The sequence below is a fragment of the Marmota marmota genome, unplaced genomic scaffold (genome assembly GCF_001458135.2).
Source record: "Marmota marmota marmota unplaced genomic scaffold, marMar, whole genome shotgun sequence".
In the NCBI taxonomy this organism is placed as follows: domain Eukaryota; kingdom Metazoa; phylum Chordata; class Mammalia; order Rodentia; family Sciuridae; genus Marmota; species Marmota marmota.
This window is the reverse complement of record NW_025999945.1, coordinates 9,401,135-9,418,341: the sequence shown is the minus strand read 5'-3', so window position 1 is coordinate 9,418,341 and position 17,207 is coordinate 9,401,135. Positions and strand designations below refer to the sequence as shown.

Sequence of the window (17,207 nt, the reverse complement as noted above, 5' to 3'; positions counted from 1 at the left end):
AGGTGAGAAACCTTTTTGTTGTTGTTGTTGTTTTGTTTTGATTTGTTTCTTTACTGAAGGGAAAGGGAGGATCCAGAGATAGATAAGTCAGATGAACTAGGGCAGCTGAAGCACCCCTCCATTTTTCTCCCTTCTTCATCTCTCTTGAACATTTTTATCCTCAGGGTTCCATACCTGCTGTTCCCTCTGCCACTCTCTGGTTCCTTCCAAAGTTGAATATCACCTTCTCAGAAAAGCTTTCCCAGCCCACCACTCTATTACAGATGCTTCGCTTTATATTCTTTACGGGGCTTATCACCACTGGACAGATTCTTGTTCTTATGGGTTTTTGTTTGTTTTATTTATTTATTTATTTATTTATTTATTTATTTATTTATTTATTTATTTATTTTGCTAGTTCATTGCCTCCTTCCATGAGCAATATCAAGAACAGAAGGGCAATAACCACATCTGCTCCTTCCCAGAGAATTTAGAGCTACTAAATCAGGGAACCTTATTCCTTAAAATTATTAACATGATGTAGCAACAAGAAATTAGAGTAAATTTGGAGCCACTCCTATGGCTTATTTAGTTCAAACCCAAGCGCAGGTAAACCAAGTTTCTGGAACTGATAGACTATCCTGGTTTCTGAGAGGCTACGCCTCATATTTCTACACTCTCCCTAAATCAGAATCAATCCTGAAGCTGGGGTCCTTTGGCCTCCTCACCCAGACATATGCTTCTCAGACCCAGATGTCCTAAGTGTTTCCAAGAGCACCCTAAGGGCAGACCTGCATCCTGCCACCTTTGCTACCTCTGGCGCCTGCTGAGCTCAGGGTCTGGCGCCCGACCTGTGACCAGCCATGGGTGATGAATTGCGCTGTATGGGGGTTATGGCAGTGTCAGCCCCTCTTGGAAGAGCCGGCTATGCTTTGGAGCTGCCAACCCTGCACACCCCTGCTGAGTTCCCCCTTTCCTTCAGGCCCTAGGATCCACCTTAAGCATAAGGTCAGGAGGGCACTGGCTTCCTTCTGGTTCATTAAGGGGTCAGCTCTGGCCTGAGAGGCAACTTCCCCAGCTCACCAGTCATGTTCAGCTGCCCAGGCCTGTGTGAATATGGGTAGCAGGTTGAAGTGGGCTAAGGATTCCTATGAAAAGCCAAAGGGGCTAAGCCCAGAGGGTGAAGCAGTGGGGTTAAGTGATGGGGTAGAGGAAGCACTGGTGGGGGAGTTCAGAAACCCATTGCTGGCTCCTTGGGGAGTCTTTGGTTCTTTCCTCCTTAGTTCATCCTCTGTAACAGAGAGGATATTGAAGTAGTAAACCAGGAGATTTCTGCAGCTAGCTATGGGGGAGATAATTCAAAGCCCTCTCCAGAACTAGGCTCAGAAATGAAGCCCGTCCAGTGAAGGATTGGTGCTGTCCACCTTCTGAATATGCTCTGGGGTGGGTCCTTCAGGTAGGTCCTTTATGTGCCTCCCCCACCCTCCACCTGGTGCCTTCCCACCAAGGAGCAGCAGCTCAGCTAAGCCCTAGCCTCTTTGCTCAACCGCTGGCAGGAACTTTTATTTCTTGGCCTTCCTGTTTTGGGTACAAATATCCCAAACCTCTCTGATTATATCTCAGCCTCCCATGAGGGGATTATGTCTCAATCTCCCATGAACCATCTTTAGAGACATCTCGGTATGCCTATTCTACCCTGGAAAGATTAAATGCGTTCTTGAAGTAGGAATTTTTCTTTTAATAAGTCTCCAGCAGAATCCGGTGATGTTTGGCTGTTCAGGGACCTGGAAGCGCACCCAGTTCAGAGTTTCCGCGAGATTAGACGGGCAGAAAGACCAAGTCGCATGAAACCGGAGGCCCGTTACCTTCTGTTGGGCTCCCTTTTGGTGTTTTTTTCTCAAGGACCCAAATCAATTCAGGAATGGCCCCCCGGCGATTTGGCTTCCTCGAAAGTATTGTAGTTCCCACCACGTGCGCCTGGTCTCTGTGTAACCCCCGCCGCGGGCCCGCGATCCACGTACTCTCTACGGCGCTTTGACGCGATGGCGGTGGCAAGACTTCTTACTCGCTAAAGTCCAGCGCCGAGACACGTTCGGTGAAGGTTTGTTAAACTAATTAGTGACGGGTGAATGCTCGCGGGATGTAGGGCGCTCAGCAGCCACTGGGCAAGCCAAGTCTCGCAGCGCCGCCGCTCAGAGGTGTAGTTCATTCCCTGAGGCCGGAGGCGCGAGCGGGTGGAAGAGGAGCCGAAGCCCGTCCACCGGGTGCACGATGGGCACCGTCTGCATGGCCGGGAAGGCGGACGTGGCCAGTTCCCAGCGAGCGGTGCGCACCAGCTCCACAGCTAGTAGCTGCAGTACTGCCTGTGCCAGCTCCTGGCCGAGACAGCTGCGCGCTCCGCCACCGAAAGGGATGTAATGAAAGCGGCCGGAGGTGCCCGGAGCATCTTCACGCGCTGCGCTAAAGCGCTCCGGGTCGAAGCCTTCCGGCGGGCTACGATACACAGCTGCGGTCTCGTGCGTGTCCCGGATACTGTACATCACGCTCCAGCCTTTGGGGATCTGGTAGCCCTGTAAGGAGGCGAGGTGCACAACCTGACCACAAAATACCTGGAAACAGGGCCCGAAAAGACCCTCCACCCCCATGCACCATGCCATACCGGCTTGTGAAACCCGGCAGGCAGGCGTCATTCTGGGCACCAGAATGATCTTCCTTCCAGCCTCCGCTCTTTCATTAGGAAGCTGTATGATCTTGGGCTAGACATTCAATCTGCGCCTCAGTTTCTTACTTGATAAAATGAGAACTGAAATGCCTATTTCGTTGTAAAGATTCGAAAAGGGGTCTGACACATACTAGTGTTCAGTAAATATGTGTTATTATATAGTAAATCTATCGTTTATATTCCCTTGTTTTGTCTTTCTTTTTTCTTCTGACATTAGATCAGAAGACTTATATTCCAGTTCTGCACCTACCAGCTGCCTGAAACCCCAACACAAAGGGCAGAGACCCCCATTCCTATAGGTCTGTTTAATTATAAAACTGTTCTTTTCATTTAACTGAAAACTTCCGGCTGTAACCACTCACTGTTTGGACAATACTTCAGATCTGGTAGACACACTTTAAGAAGTAGCACATGAGATACTGAAGACAGCCTTCCTGTAATTTTTGCCCACCTCTAGCCTTGCTAACCATTTTGCTTTTTTTGTTGTATTTTCCAATCCCTCGATCATCCTGCTGCCCTCGATTCAAGAGATTGCAGCTTTCTGAAGCCTGTTTGCCAACCCCCACCCCACAGCCTCACCAGGGTGATAGGACATCTTGGAGTCACTAAGATTCATCTTGGAATTACTGGCTCTCCTCTCTAGTACACCCCATCTGTACACTGGAGGATGGTTAAGACTCTTCCTTGATCTCTGCTCACCCTCTGTGGGGACCCTCCCTGATCTTCTGCTCCTCTTCCTGTTCCCCTAAGGTCTTCCAAGGCATACCAGCATCTGCAGAGTAAACTGTGATTTCCAAGATTCAGCATCCAAGACACTTCTAAACACCCACCTTTGTCTGGGCTGTTCCTTCTCTGTGGTGCACTCTCATTCTACCACATTCATGACTTCAGTTCAAATGCCAGATCTCAAAATGTTTTGATTGCACCCAGCATTGGAAATCACTTCTTTTTTTCCACAATTTATGATGAAGCTATCAGTGCTGGTCCCCTCATTGTCCCCATGATACTCAATGCCCTCCCCCTGCACCCTGGTAGCAATGGGTCATGGATGCTCACTGTGGAAGGCAATGCCCACTCTTTGTTTGGAGTTGCTCAGTTATTGAGCGTGGTGCTCTAGAGACGGCTTTTTAGGCCAACAGTCCTCAATTTAGCAGTCGGAATGGGCCAATCCCAATGCTGCCACTTGGCTACACAACCCTGAACCCACCTGGAGAATCAGAGTTGGAGGACCAAGACAGTTTCCTTCCAGGGAACAAACTGAGGCCTGGAGTGAAGAGAGAAATGCCCACTGCATTCAAAGAGGAGTCAGGTCTAGACCTTAACCTTGCCCATCCCAGGGCAGTCAGCAGACCATTAAGAAATTCTACCCTGTAGAATTGCTGCACTTCACTGGCATCCAACCTTAGCTGGAGCCCTGGTCAGGTAACAATGATGGATTCTTTGATCTTGTGAGGGAGCCAGAGGTGAGATACATACTACAGTCTTTGCTGCCCACTCACCTTTGCTGAATGGGAGGGGGATGGTGTGCAGAGGAAAGCAAATTTAATTCTAAAACTTGATTATTATTGAGCAGACCCACCTAGACCGCTGACAAAATATTTAAACGAAATTCCTAACATTTCCCGGTTTACCAGGAGCCAGGCTTTGCATCCCTGTGCCGAGGACCCTGGTAAGTGGAGGAGGGCTCACCCCGTTTTACAGATGGGAAAGTCCTGGGCTAGGAGACCTGCGGCCCTAATCCCCAACCCTCTTTCCACCCACTCACTGCAGCAGGTGACAGGAGGCTGGCAGCTTGGCGGGCAAGGCGCACTTACGTCCAGCTCAAAGGTGCGCAGCGCTGTGCGGTAGCCCCCGGACACCGGCGGCAGGAGGCGCAGCACCTCCTTGACTACGCAGTCTACGTAGCGCAGACGGCCCAGCACCGCGAGACTGAGGTCAGGCTCGCAACCACAGTCTGGCCCTGGCCCGGAGGCCCCAGGCGTGCAAGTGCACGCGCGTTCCAGCCCTTGGACTGCCAACTCCTGCTGGATCTTGGCGATGGCCGCCGGATTTTGCAGTAGCAGCAGAACGAGGGACGTGCTGGCACTGGCCGTAGTGAAGAAGGCGGCGAAGAGGAGCTCCACAACGGACTCCTGCAAGACAGCCCGGTTGTCTCTGATTCACAGTCTTGGCCACACGGCGGAGGCGCAGAAAACCTTAAACTATTGCACTAAGGCGGGCGAGCTGGGATGTGCTACCGTGATGGCTGTGTGCTGTGCGAAGGTCCTGAAATCCATTAACTTCCAAATCTGCCACTTGGGAAAGTCGCATAGAGCACCAGGCAAACAAGTATCTACCTACCTTTCTTGTTGAAAGAGTTCCCAGAGGCAATGCTGGAAACTTACTCAGTGCATTACCCTTAGTGTTTTATTAACCCATTGGATTCTCCCCCTAATTCTGTGAGGCACAATTACTGCCATCCTTTTACAGGATTGGAAACTGAGGGCTGAGATGTGCTCAAGGTCCCTACAACTAGGAGTTTTAGCAGTGAGGCTTGGGATTCTAAATGCTCTTGACCTCTTGGTGGTGCTGCCTCCAACTCCCACTGGGCCTTCTGATAGCAACTACAGTGAAACAAAGGTATCTTCAGCAGCCTCCCACCAAAGCCTGCATCAGTCCTTCATCTTCTTATCCGTCACTATATCTCTTCCTGGTCTGCCCTGCTCAAGAAGGGATAGCCTTCAGATTTCAAGCCTCACTGCTTTCCTCCACCTTCTCTCTGTCAAGTGTCTTCCTTCCAGGCAGCATCAGTGTTTGTGTTTATAAGGTGAACGAGAACCCTCCCTTCCCACACCTGGGAAATGGGAGGCTGTTTTGCTCACCACTGCACCTCCCATTTCAGCACAGAGCATGGCAGTGAATAAGTACATAATATTTGTGGAATGAATATTGACCTGTTTGAAGGCTAACTGCTGGTCCTATCTTGGACAAGATGGACATCTGGGATGGAGGACCCCATTGCCCCAACATCCTCCCTGGCCAGTCTGGTCTCCCTTTGTGATGCCCAGGCCAGAACTGAAGATTCCTGGCCAGTGAGCACCTTCCTGAGGGTGTTGTCACCCCTTTCCAGTCCTGTCAAGGCATAGGGATCATCTACTTCATTCCATTCCACTTCCCTTTACTGCCCAGAAATGATCTTATCCATTGGTCACCCCCAGGACCCATGAGCTGATTGCTCATTCTTTTGTAACCATTTTGATGCTTCTGGACCTCAACCATCCAGGAGTCAGGATGGAGATTATTTGTTCCATTGTCAGAGAAGAAACTAAAGCTGAGCCCCATATTCAGTGGCTGGCTGGTAGAAAGTGGGAAACAAGTCAGAGAAAGGATGGAAATTGCTTATGGAAGATTGAGGTCCTTCCATTTCTCACTTTCTCCTAGCCCCCATAGTGCACTTCTTTCTGGGTTCTCAAATAGATCCTGGGCCATTCCAAGCTCCCTCCTTTTCTCTACTGCATCTACATGTAGGTGGAGAGTGGACCTAATTCTTCAGGAGACCCTGCAGAAGCAAAACAGGCAGTTAAAGGTGCCAGGTGCCAAGATGGTTCATAAAATGAGAATGTTGCTTTGGGGAGGAAGATGGGAGTTTTGAGGATGTGGAGGTTTTGGTTTTTGGGGTTTTTTTATTTTTATTTTTAGTTTTTAATGGACACAATACCTTTATTTTATTTATTTTTATATGATGCTGAGATCCTGAGCCCCTTAGAATTTATAGAAAAAGAGTGAAGGGGACTTCATAGGCAGGGGACAGCAGAGACAATGACATGGGGTGGGGGTGGGGGGCAAGTGGAGGGGTTAGGTCCAGAGCTGTTTGGGGCCAGAACTTATGAGGACAGGCTTAAGATTCATCCTTTCAGTGCTCTTGGAAGGTGGGTACCAGCGCAGGGCTATGCAGCTAGTGTGTGTGGCTGATTCATGGCAGGAACCCAGTTTCCTCTTTCCTTTCATTCTAATATGTGCCTGTGCCTCAAAATGGTGCTAGTGTGTGTAGACACTTGCTGGGAACAAAGAGAGGAAGGAAAAACCTCCTGCCACCTACCTTCAGCTCCTGCACTGACAGTTCATGACCCAGCTCCCTAGCACTGTGAATGATCAGGTTGAAGGCATCTCTTGGCTCTGCCTCTGTATCTTCATGAAGCTTCTCAGCAATGGCCTCCTCCAGGTACTTGTGCAGCTGGTCTCTGGCCTGGATGCCCTGATGCACAGGGAGAGAAGGCAGATGTGGCAGGAAGACTCAGGGACCATATTTAGCTGCCTGCCTCTAAAACTTCTCTGGTTTCACATACTTTGCCTAGATCCTGGTGTTAGATCTCTCAGCTTAGTTCCCTCCATGCTTGGCACGTAGTAGAATTCAATAAATGACCATAAATCTGTCCATTGTCTGCAATAATTATATCTTGATTATCATAAGTCCCTCTGAGCAAGACTGTCATCCTCAAGGCAGTACAATGAGGCTCAGAGGGGTCAAGTGATGATCCAGAGTAACACAGCACGGTCAGGGTACAATCATTCAAGTGCCCTTTCCTTCACTAGGCTCAGGCTGGCGCAGTGGGCATCACTGCTGAGAAGAAGGGGCACCCAGGAAAGCTCTTAGGGGACACTATCATATGTTCTAAGCATTAGCCTCTGTAAGGGGCTGGGGAAGAGGGCTGGGATGCCCCTTCAGAGTTTCAGGGAGCAAGCACAACTAAAACATAACTCCCTGGGGCTGGCGATGTAGCTCAGCAATACTGAGCTTTCCTAGCATCTGTGAGGCCCTGAATTCAATCCCCAGGACCATCTAAATAAAATGAAAATCCCCCTGGGGAAGCCTTGAAATCGAGCACTTCTTAACCAGAAGTATAGATTCAAATCCTGCCTGTGCCGGTAATAGCTGTGTGATCTTGGTTAAGGCATTTAACCCCAATGAGCCTGTTTCATCAATAAAATAAGAATAATAATGCTTAGCAGTCTGCAAGGATTAAATGAGAAAATGTATCCAAAGCGAACAGCGCACATGACCCTTTATACAAATCTGTTATTTTTATTCAGGTGACTGAAAACCAGGAAATCTGCAGACTGAAAAGCTCCATGCAGGGGAAAGGGAAGGCTAAAATAGGGCTTTTTCGGTGCTCTTGGAGCCCCGCCTGTCACTCTGAGCTGGAAATTAGCGGCCCAGGGCAGCGGTATTGGGGGCTAGCACCCATCCGCCTTCGACCAGGGCAGGTGCTGGGGTGGGCTGGGGTGTGCCTGCTGCCCTCCGGTTCCCACCAGTTCTGCAGCCATCCAGGCTTCCGAAGAGGCACTGGAGGCCCAGGCAGAAGCCGCCGCTCTGCGGAGGGCACGGACTGATTGGCTGGACACCCGCCACTAAGACCCAAACTGAGGAAGCCAGCGGTTGCATTGGTTGGAGTCCAACGCGTCAGGCAAGACTCTGAAAGGGTGTGTGGTCCGCCCCGATCCCACATCCAGTCAGAACAGAAGTAGCCCAGGAGCCCACCACCACAGCAAGCCGCCTCCCCATTCTGGGCGGCACCTCAGCCTCCCAGCAGATGTAATGTCGTGGTGCGCTAAGTCTCAGGGATACCCCCCCCCCCCGTGCCGTGGAACCCAAAAGGAAGAAGGTCTGGGGCCGGGGCTCCAGTACCTTGCGCAGACCGCTGAAAGGCACGTCCAGGGGCAGTGAGAAGAGGTTTTCCACCAGCTGCTCAAAGGTCCGGGCCAGCTCGGCACACCGCACCTCGTCCAGCCGCAGACCCAGCAGGATGCGCGCAGCCAAGCGGAAGGTGAGCGCCTTGGCAGCCTGGTAGACAGCTACGGGTCCGCGGGCAGAACACCAGGAGCGCACCTCACGCCGCAGCGCCTCCTGCAGGCGCGGCACGTAGTGCTCCAGTGCGGTGCGGCTGAACACACGTGCCAGCACCTGTGGCGAGCGCGCCAGATCAGCGCTGGCGGGAGAGGGGACCTACTCCGCTGCGCAATTCTCTAGTAGCCAGAAGACCAAGTCTGATCCCTTCCTCCTCTTCTAAGCACCCCAAACCTAAACTTGCTGGGTTTTGCTCTCATCATTCCCTCTAGTTCTGCTGTTACATACAGTCCCTCCCATATATCCACGCTTTTCTAGAAGCCATCCTTGAAGTCTTCCTTGAAGTCCTCTAGGTTTGATCTCCAGCATTTCTGTATAACAGTCACTTTATAATTCAAAACTGGAGAATGTAAGAGACTGGCCCAAGGCCACCTGCTCTTAACCAGGGATCTCGGTCAGGTTCTCGGTGTACCCTTATACCTGGCTCCTCCTACCTGGCCCACAGCAGGTGCCTGAGGATCGCAGTTCTGACGTTGCCCCTAGTTTCCACTCACCTTGCGCCGCCGCCGGTGAGGCTCACCAAACGCACTGAGAAGTGTGTGGGAGCCTAGAAGGATGTGCGCGCTCTTCGGCCACTGGCTGCGCACCAGGCGGTGCTCACCCAGCAGGATGGTGCGCACGTTCTCCGCACCGCTCACGCGGATCACTGGCCTGCCCAGCAGGTGGGTCTTGAACACTGTGCCGTAGCGCTCCCGGCGGGAACTGTGGAAACTCGAGCCCTGTGAGCGAGGGGAGCTTGGAGGGCTAGGGCCTCTGGGCCAGGTTGAGGCCTCTGGCCTAGGCCTCCCAACTGATAACACCTTGCCCCATCCCGCCCGTTGTATTTAACAAAACAGGGCTCCAAACAGCCCCCGGAAATACCCGATGGGAATACAGATGCTCTTGTTTCCACTGGTAAGGTAAAGAAATAGAGGCTCTGAATGGGGACGTGAGCGCCCAAGGTCTCATGACTGAGATACGCCCCCTGACTCCTAACTCTATACTTGAATCTTTACTCGCTCCTCAAACCCCTCCTAAGCCCAGTATTGTTTAAGCTGCTCTGGGGAGAACTCTGGTAAGTAAGTTACGGTCTTTCTAGGAAGCAGAGAAGCTAGCATAAGCGAGGGTTGTAAGCTCTCCCCGGGGTCCTGGGCGAAGGGAAGGTACTAAGAACCCTGAGAGCATTGACAATGAGGAGAGTCCAGTGGGAGCTGCGGAAAGGGGGCCATATGAGGTTGCAGGGAACGGTAAATTGCTCACCTGAACCAACCAATGCAGCGTTTCGCCGAAGAAGGGCCAGCCCATGGAACCCTTGGGCAGAGGCAGGGCAGAGGTCCGGTCCCGGCTCAACTTCCAGCGGAGGGTCCAGAGGTACTGGGCCAGGCATAGCAGCAGGCCGGCGCACAGGAGAGCGGTGCCGGCCGCCCCAAGCACCGACAGGCAGCTCAGCCCCCAGGGAAACATGACGAGGCTGCGGGGACTAGGCCGCTGCGTGAACAGGAGCACAAGAATTGGGACGCGAGCGGAGCGCAGAACTCACCTGTTCTGTCCCGAAAGGGCCAGAGGTTTGGGGGCCAAGACCGAGATTAGTAAACCTCAGACTAGAGTCCCGCTCTAAAAACAAATTGGCAGTGAAAAGCCGCAGTGACCGTGCGCCCTTGAGGAACAAGTACTCCTCCTTTGGCTGGCGCACTTAAGATATTTTCCCAGCTTCCAGTTCAAAACACCAGTCCCTTTTGGGGGTGCAGGCTGTCTTGGGAATGCTCACTCCAGGCCCCCGCAGGACACTCCCACCTCCTCCCCGGAATGGAAGCAGCGAGGGAGGGCAAAGCAACTCACCGGGATTGTCAACCAGGGCTGCAGACCCCGGCCCCAACTCCTCTCTCTACTAGTTTAACCCTTCTCAGATTATCCTCAACACGTTTATATAGATAATGGCTCCCTCCCTACCGACTGATCCCAGATCCCGCTTTGTACAACGCGACGTGCCTTTGCATATTTAAAGCGCCCCATGCAGAGTAACGATTGGAGGCGTTGGGCAGGGGTGCAATCATGGACGGGATCCTAGAAGGGAGTGGCAGCTAGGCAGGGGGCCGCGCCCGCGCACCCTCGGGCGGGGCTTGCGGTTTCGCGCCAGAACTTTCCGACTCTTCCCAAGAGCCTGGGAAGAAGGCAAAGCCTGCGCTCGGCTTACAGGCTTGCGCCCCGCAGCGCTCTAGGCCCACCCCCACCGCGTCTGTCTCTAGGATCCCCACTCTCCAGCACTAGATGTCCCCTTTACTACCACTCCACAGTTAGTGGACTGGGAGTGCTCCCCTTTGCTCCGTCTCTTTCAGGGAAACTGGGGCATCGATGCCGGCCCTTGGCATCCCCAGAACCCAGAAGGGCCCAGATTCTCTGACTCCGAACCCTATCCGGGTTCTCTGATCCACCATTCAGGATCTTTGAAGAGATGGTAGTTTCATTGCTGCCAAAAATTCAGCGACGCCCCGTAGTCTGGAGAAACAAATCCTGCTTTTTGGGTCTGAAGGACCGAATTCTCTCCTTTTTTTCCCCCCTCTCCCAAGTCCGATCTACGATCCCCTGTAGTTGTGTCTGGGGTTTTGTGTCCCATCCGAGGGTTCCAAACAGACCGGAGCGTCCTTGTCCCTACATCGCAACCTGTTGTGGCGTGGCGGGGTTGGGGGTGGGGAGGAGCATGGGGTCGGTGCTTTCTTTATTGGGAAGAGTAAAGGGTAGCCACACCGGTCGGCTCCAGGCGGCAAAAAGACAGCATCCTTCCTCTCTCCGAAACTCTAGACGCCTCCGCAGACAGGAGACAAAATGGGAGGCATCCAAAGTACCCTGGAGGGCAGGGTAAGGAAGCCAGGGGTAGCCACATTCCATAGTCTTCAGAGTATGCTAGCTGTTCTCCAAATGTCTAGATTTTATTGTTCCTGAAGAATTACCATGTTTTTTTGTATGATATTTTTTAAATGTTAAATACTTTACAGTAAGAGATGGTCAAGAGAACAAATGTTTTTGTTTTGGTGCCACTTCCATTCCAATAATTAATAAATAATATTCCTTTTTGCAAGTCTTTTTAAAAGACATGCTCAAACTTTCAATATTTCATCACAAAATCCAGACATGTAAATAGTTCTTGACACTTACTTTTTTATTTTTAGCTTTTAGTTGTTGATGGACCTTAATTTTATTAGTTTATTTATATGTGGTGCTGAAAAACCAACCTAGTACCTCACACATGGTAGGCAGTGCTCTACCACTGAACCAAAACGCCAGCACCAACACTTATTTTACAGTTTCTTACAATTTTGACTTGGTTTATAGTTTTGCTTTCTCAAGGAAGCAATTTTAAATCTGGAAACACCAAATAGACAAAATCACAATGCATTTTCAATGATTTGTTCAACCTTTTTAATACTTCACCACAAAATCAAGATGTAAATATAGTTCTTGACACTTATTTTACAGTCAGGGATAGTTTCTTACAGGTATAAATACCAAAAATGCAAAGAGAGTATTCAGCATAAATACAACCAAGAGAAAAATAAGGATTGGATTTACATTACTATTTGGATATCAGTGACTTTATACAAAGGAAAATGTACAGTTGTTTTATGTTTTTTAGAGTTTAGTTGATTTGGTCTGCTTCCACAGTGAGGATACAGTACTGAGATCTGCTATTTAAAGAAAGTAATCTGACCCCTGTGGTCATTTCTATGTGTAGGAAGAACATATCTACCCTAGTTCAAGCTGCACCTGAAGTGGTTAGCCCCAGTTAACTGTTCTATCTTTTAATTTAAACCAAACCAAACCAAATCTAGAATGATATCAACTACAAGCAAATAGAAATATTAACTCTGATGAACAAAAACAACACTAAATCTTTAGAAAATTCAAAATCTTTTCTTCATATTCAAAAGGATTCAATTAAAGCACCCAAGTAGAACATAATTTACACTCTTTATTAAGTTTGATTTCAGGACGCTTTAAAGATATGTGTATTTTCCCCTCAGAATCAGCAGAATTAAAAGCTTAGTCTACTTAAAGCACATCAAGATGAAAATAAGACTGTCATAAAATGACAGTGAAATATTCCCACATTAGACATGATTGCATTCCAAAACCATAAACTGAAGAAAAAAACAGGTCGCAAGTTTAAATAAGGGGAGAAAAAATACTTTTAAGTAGAGGCATATGCTTTTCTAATGTATTTGCAATCAGTTTTATATACAATTTTTGACAATTTATATATTATAGTTTTACCTTTTCCCCTTAAAATTGAAAAAATTAGTTTCACATTTTTCATATATAAAATAGTATTCAATTTTTAAAAATCCATACAAATGTTATTACTATTTCTTATTTAAGCCCTCATCAGTGTATTTTCGCTATTGTATTTTTGAATTTTGTAAACAAATTATTACATCACGACCTGTGCTTGTTAGAGATCAATGCTCAGTCACAGATTAGTGTCACTGAGTATAAACAATGTGAAATCTATGTGTGCTGGGACATACCATTCACCAAATTTCTTAGCTGTTTCACGACTGTCTCTATCAACTTCTGTTTGTCTCGATCATTCTTCCTGAATTGGGCAAATATATTGTTCTTTTTGCTAGTATCCTTCATCCTAGAAACAAATGTGAATGAATAAGGTTATTAGGAGGAAATTAAAAGCTATGCTATCACAAGTAAAATATATTGGCAAGCTCCAAATTACCTCACACTAATTCTATGCTTACAAAATATTCTTCAAAGAAAAAAGGTACTAATGTAGTTACAGATAGAGAAAACACACACACACACATACATAAATGGTTTTATTTTACATTTTATATGAAGTGGTATTTTTGCATTAGAATGTAAATCTAAAATATGCTAAGTTTAAATATCATACCATTTTCTAATATTATTCCATAAAGTATGCTAAAATACTCTATGTGGATTCTGCAAACTACATTCACAGCAAGACAAGGTAAAAGGAAAAAATGCATTAGAAAATTTAAAACAGCAATGTTTTTGCCTCAGTGGTGTTTCATGACATTATAAATCTATATTTATTTTATTTAAATTTTTTTTTGTAGTTGTAGATGGACACCATGACTTCATTTTATTTGTTTATTTTTGTGCAGTGCTAAGGATTGAACCTAGTGCCTCACACATGCCTTTAGGCAAGCGTTCTACCACTGAGCTCCAGCTCCAGCCCCTCTACATTTATTTTAAAAGTTCCTTAAGTCAAATATATCACACATATTGTGAAATGTGGGGAAATAATATATACTTTTAATTAAAAATTGAAGATTTTAGTAGTGATGTGTAAAGTGAAATATGATTAAGTCAAGACAGACTGCCACATAATGAGAAGAAAAAAACACCTTAATTTGTGTTTAGCTGGACAAAGATGTGCCAGTAAATTGTTACCTCAGTTCTGACAGTATTATTTTTTTTCTCTCTCCCTTTTTGTGTGTATGGCAAGGGGCAGTATTAGGGATTGAATCCAGGGGCACTCTATCACCAAGTTATCCCTAACTTTTTATTTTTTGAGTAAGTATCTTGCTAAATTTCCCAGGCTGACACTGAACTTAAGATCCTTCTGCCTCAGCCTTCCTAGTGGCTGGGATTACAAGCATATGCCACCATACCCAGCAATATTATTTTTTTCAAATTACATATTTCTCTATCTTCAAAGAAACCATGATGTAGATAGCCTAGTGGCAAACATTCCAATTCCTGGGCATGTTTTACAAGTACGTTCTTTCCTGAACCATACAGTTTTTTGTTGTTATTGTTCTCTCTTTTTTTTTTTTAACATAGCCTTGCTATATTGCCTAGGATGGTCTCGAACTCATAGGTTTATGCAATTCTCCTGCCTCAGCCAAACAGCTAGGACTATAGGTGACACCGCTGCACCTAATTGGGTTTTAATAAATTCAGTTGTTATTTATATCTGCAGGTTTTTTTTTTTTTTTTTTGGTGGTGGTGGTGCTGGGCCTGAAACCAGGGCCTGGAGCATGCTAGTAAAGGCTCTACCATTAGCCACACAAACCCAGTCCCCAATAAACATTTCTAAGGCCTATTAAGCCTGCAATTCAGGACACAAAAGAAAAAGTGTTTTGTTCACATTCATACAAAAAGCAATTGCATATGTAATTACAATTCTGAAGGGTAAGAAAAAAGCTTATTTTTTAGTCATTAAAATAGTGTGAGCTTTTAAAAGCTCCATCTAGATATATCTCTTTTCGTAAAAATTTCTAGTTCTTCATTTTGTCATTGACTCAAAATCTGTTAAAGGCTATACAAAATGTTTTCAGAATATACTCACTTCTCCAAAAGAGTAAGGGCTGTGTTTGGATTCACCCGAAGGTACTTTGAAGCCGGCTGTCCATAATCAGCTAGGTAAGTAGACCAATCCCAAACCATAAACAGGTCAAGGAGCTAAGAAAAATGGGAGAAATGTTATATTGACTTTTAATTATTGACCCATACACAAATTAAGTATATGCTATTCTTGGTCCATTTTAACATGATTTGCTTCTTAGATGGAATGGAATAAAGAAATTCATATCTAAAACTTCATTAACTGTATTTTATCTTGTTTAATGTTTATTTATTTATTTATTTATTTTAAAAATATTTTTTAGTTGTAGTTGGACACAATATATTTATTTATTTAATTTTATGTGGTGCTGGGGATTGAACCCAGGGCCTTGCCCTTACTAGGCGAGCACTATATCACTGAGCCACAACTCCAGCCCTTAATATTTATTTTTTTAGTTTTAGGTGGACACAATATCTTTATTTTACATTTATGTGGTTCTGAGGATTGAACCCAGTGCCTCATGCATGCTAAGCGAGCACTCCACCATTGAGCCACAACCCCAGCCCCAGGACATTATCTTTTTTACTTTGGAATTACTAAAACTGTCAGTAGTTGCTTTTCTAATAAATACTGAATTTTCAAATGATCATAAATAAAAACTTTCATTGTTCTGTGAATTATATTAACACATGCTAATGTTTAGAGAATTTATGTTTATTCATTGTTCAGTCAGTACTCATATTTAATTAATAGGGGTTGATGCTACTAACTATACAAAGAAATTTAAAGAACCCTTTTCCTTAAAGATATGTTTACCTTTCAAAGGAGTTGTTTGCATGCAGACTTTTCTAAAGTAATTTAAACCAAAGGCTCAGATAATCTCAATTAAGTGCATTAAAGAACCTCTGCTGGATTCTCCCTGGTGACAGATCCCCAGTATTATTATGAAAGGAGGACTTCAGGATTTGGCCTGTTAACTTTAGGCAATCATTTTGTATAAACAAACAACAACAAAAAAAGAAACTCTCTTGTCTTCCATAGTGTCTTAAAATTGACTGTTTGCTTTATAAACTCCAGTTAGAATCATTGTCAAATATGGAAGTAATCTTTTAAAAGCAATGCCATGCCTAACCCAAAGCACCAAACTCCTTATCCAACTTTAAAACCGTAATCCTCTTTAAGCCATTTAAAACCAACTTCCTATCCCCATCTGAATTGTTTCAGAAAGCTAAATGCTTTAGTTACTACTTCCCCTATTTTTTTTTTTTTTAAACTCACTGCATAAGTTAGGAGACTACTGGTTTAACTTTCAAATGAAGGAAGCATTTGGATTTACTTGAAGAATACATAAACTGACCTACTGACTCTGAGAAGGTTGAAACTTTCTAGAGTTATTAACCACAACTAAGTAAAGGTTAGAATAAACTAGCTTTTCTTTAGGAAGGCAAGGGACTTGTCTGACTATTTTTCCATCCAATTTACAACTTTCAATAGAGGCTCTTGCAAAAGGTAGAAACTGCTATAAAAAATATTAACTACTGAAAGTAACTACTAAAAGCCACTTACTTTCAGACAAGAAAACATTCTAGGCCATACTAGAAGTTGAAACACTGGAACAGAAAGCATACTGAAACAATGTTTAATATACTGTTTGAAAAAGAAAAGGAAACTTATATGTAAATTTTTTACTGTTGTTTGTCAGTAAATACTTTTTCCTCTTTTTCCACATGGAGAGAAAGTTACTTTCATACACTCAGGTGGTGAAAATATAATTGATATAATTTCTCTGCAATGTGATCCTCCAAGTGTTTAAGCACCTTATAAAAATGGACATTCTCTGACTCAGTAATTGTACTTCTAAAGGAATATAACTTCAGGTAACATTAATAAAGGTAAACAAAAATTTATGCACAAAGATGGTAAACTCAAAAATGTTATTTGGTTATCAAAAAACTGAAAACACCTTTAATCCCAGTGTTATGAGTGGTTAAGTAGTGAGGTGTATCTGCATGATGAATATAATAGTATGTGCTTAATATTTACATAGAATTTTAAATTACTTGGGAAGATGTTTATGATAAATGTTGCTGCTTAATTTAAAAAACACATAAAACGTAACTAAAAGAAAAGCTGGGCTTGACAGTGTACACCTGTAATTTCAGTTTCTCAGGACACTGAGGCAGGGAGGATACTGAGTTCAAGGCCAGCCTCATCAATTTAGTGAGAACCCATTAAATAAAAAGACCTGAAAAATATTAACAATGGTAGTTATTTATATGGTGACATTATGGGTAACTGCTACTTACTTTCATAATACT

At 45.5% G+C, this 17,207-nt stretch overlaps 2 protein-coding genes across 2 annotated transcripts in view; both read right to left on the bottom strand.

Moving 5' to 3' along the window:
• Positions 1-1,696: 1,696 nt before the first annotated feature.
• Positions 1,697-11,816, bottom strand: LOC107154486 (cytochrome P450 26C1). Its single transcript, XM_015500127.2, has 6 exons — positions 9,825-11,816; positions 9,080-9,304; positions 8,367-8,642; positions 6,780-6,935; positions 4,516-4,833; positions 1,697-2,549 (listed from the first exon to the last, which is right to left on the bottom strand). The coding sequence occupies exons 1-6, from the start codon at positions 10,026-10,028 to the stop codon at positions 2,172-2,174; spliced, it is 1,557 nt and encodes a 518-aa protein (XP_015355613.1). The 5' UTR covers positions 10,029-11,816; the 3' UTR covers positions 1,697-2,171.
• Positions 11,817-11,957: 141 nt separating this feature from the next.
• Exoc6 (exocyst complex component 6) overlaps positions 11,958-17,207 on the bottom strand; it is a 154,709-nt gene continuing 149,459 nt past the window's right edge. Inside the window, exons 22-23 of the mRNA XM_048801785.1 lie at positions 14,893-15,005; positions 11,958-13,200 (exon numbers count right to left, since the gene is read on the bottom strand). Coding sequence (XP_048657742.1) covers positions 13,068-13,200; positions 14,893-15,005 — 246 coding nt within the window. The 3' untranslated portion in view covers positions 11,958-13,067. The remainder of the gene's footprint in view (positions 13,201-14,892; positions 15,006-17,207) is intronic.

What these genes read in the sequence shown, in the direction of transcription:
- LOC107154486 (XM_015500127.2), bottom strand. Translation starts at nt 10,028, where the DNA reads ATGTTTCCCTGGGGGCTGAGCTGCCTGTCGGTGCTTGGGGCGGCCGGC. An exon ending in CGCTGCATTGGTTGGTTCAG is followed by an intron (nt 9,305 to 9,824) that starts GTGAGCAATTTA and finishes CCTCGCTCACAG; the next exon opens with GGCTCGAGTTTCCACAGTTC. An exon ending in TGCGCACCTTTGAGCTGGAC is followed by an intron (nt 2,550 to 4,515) that starts GTAAGTGCGCCT and finishes GCCTCCTTACAG; the next exon opens with GGCTACCAGATCCCCAAAGG.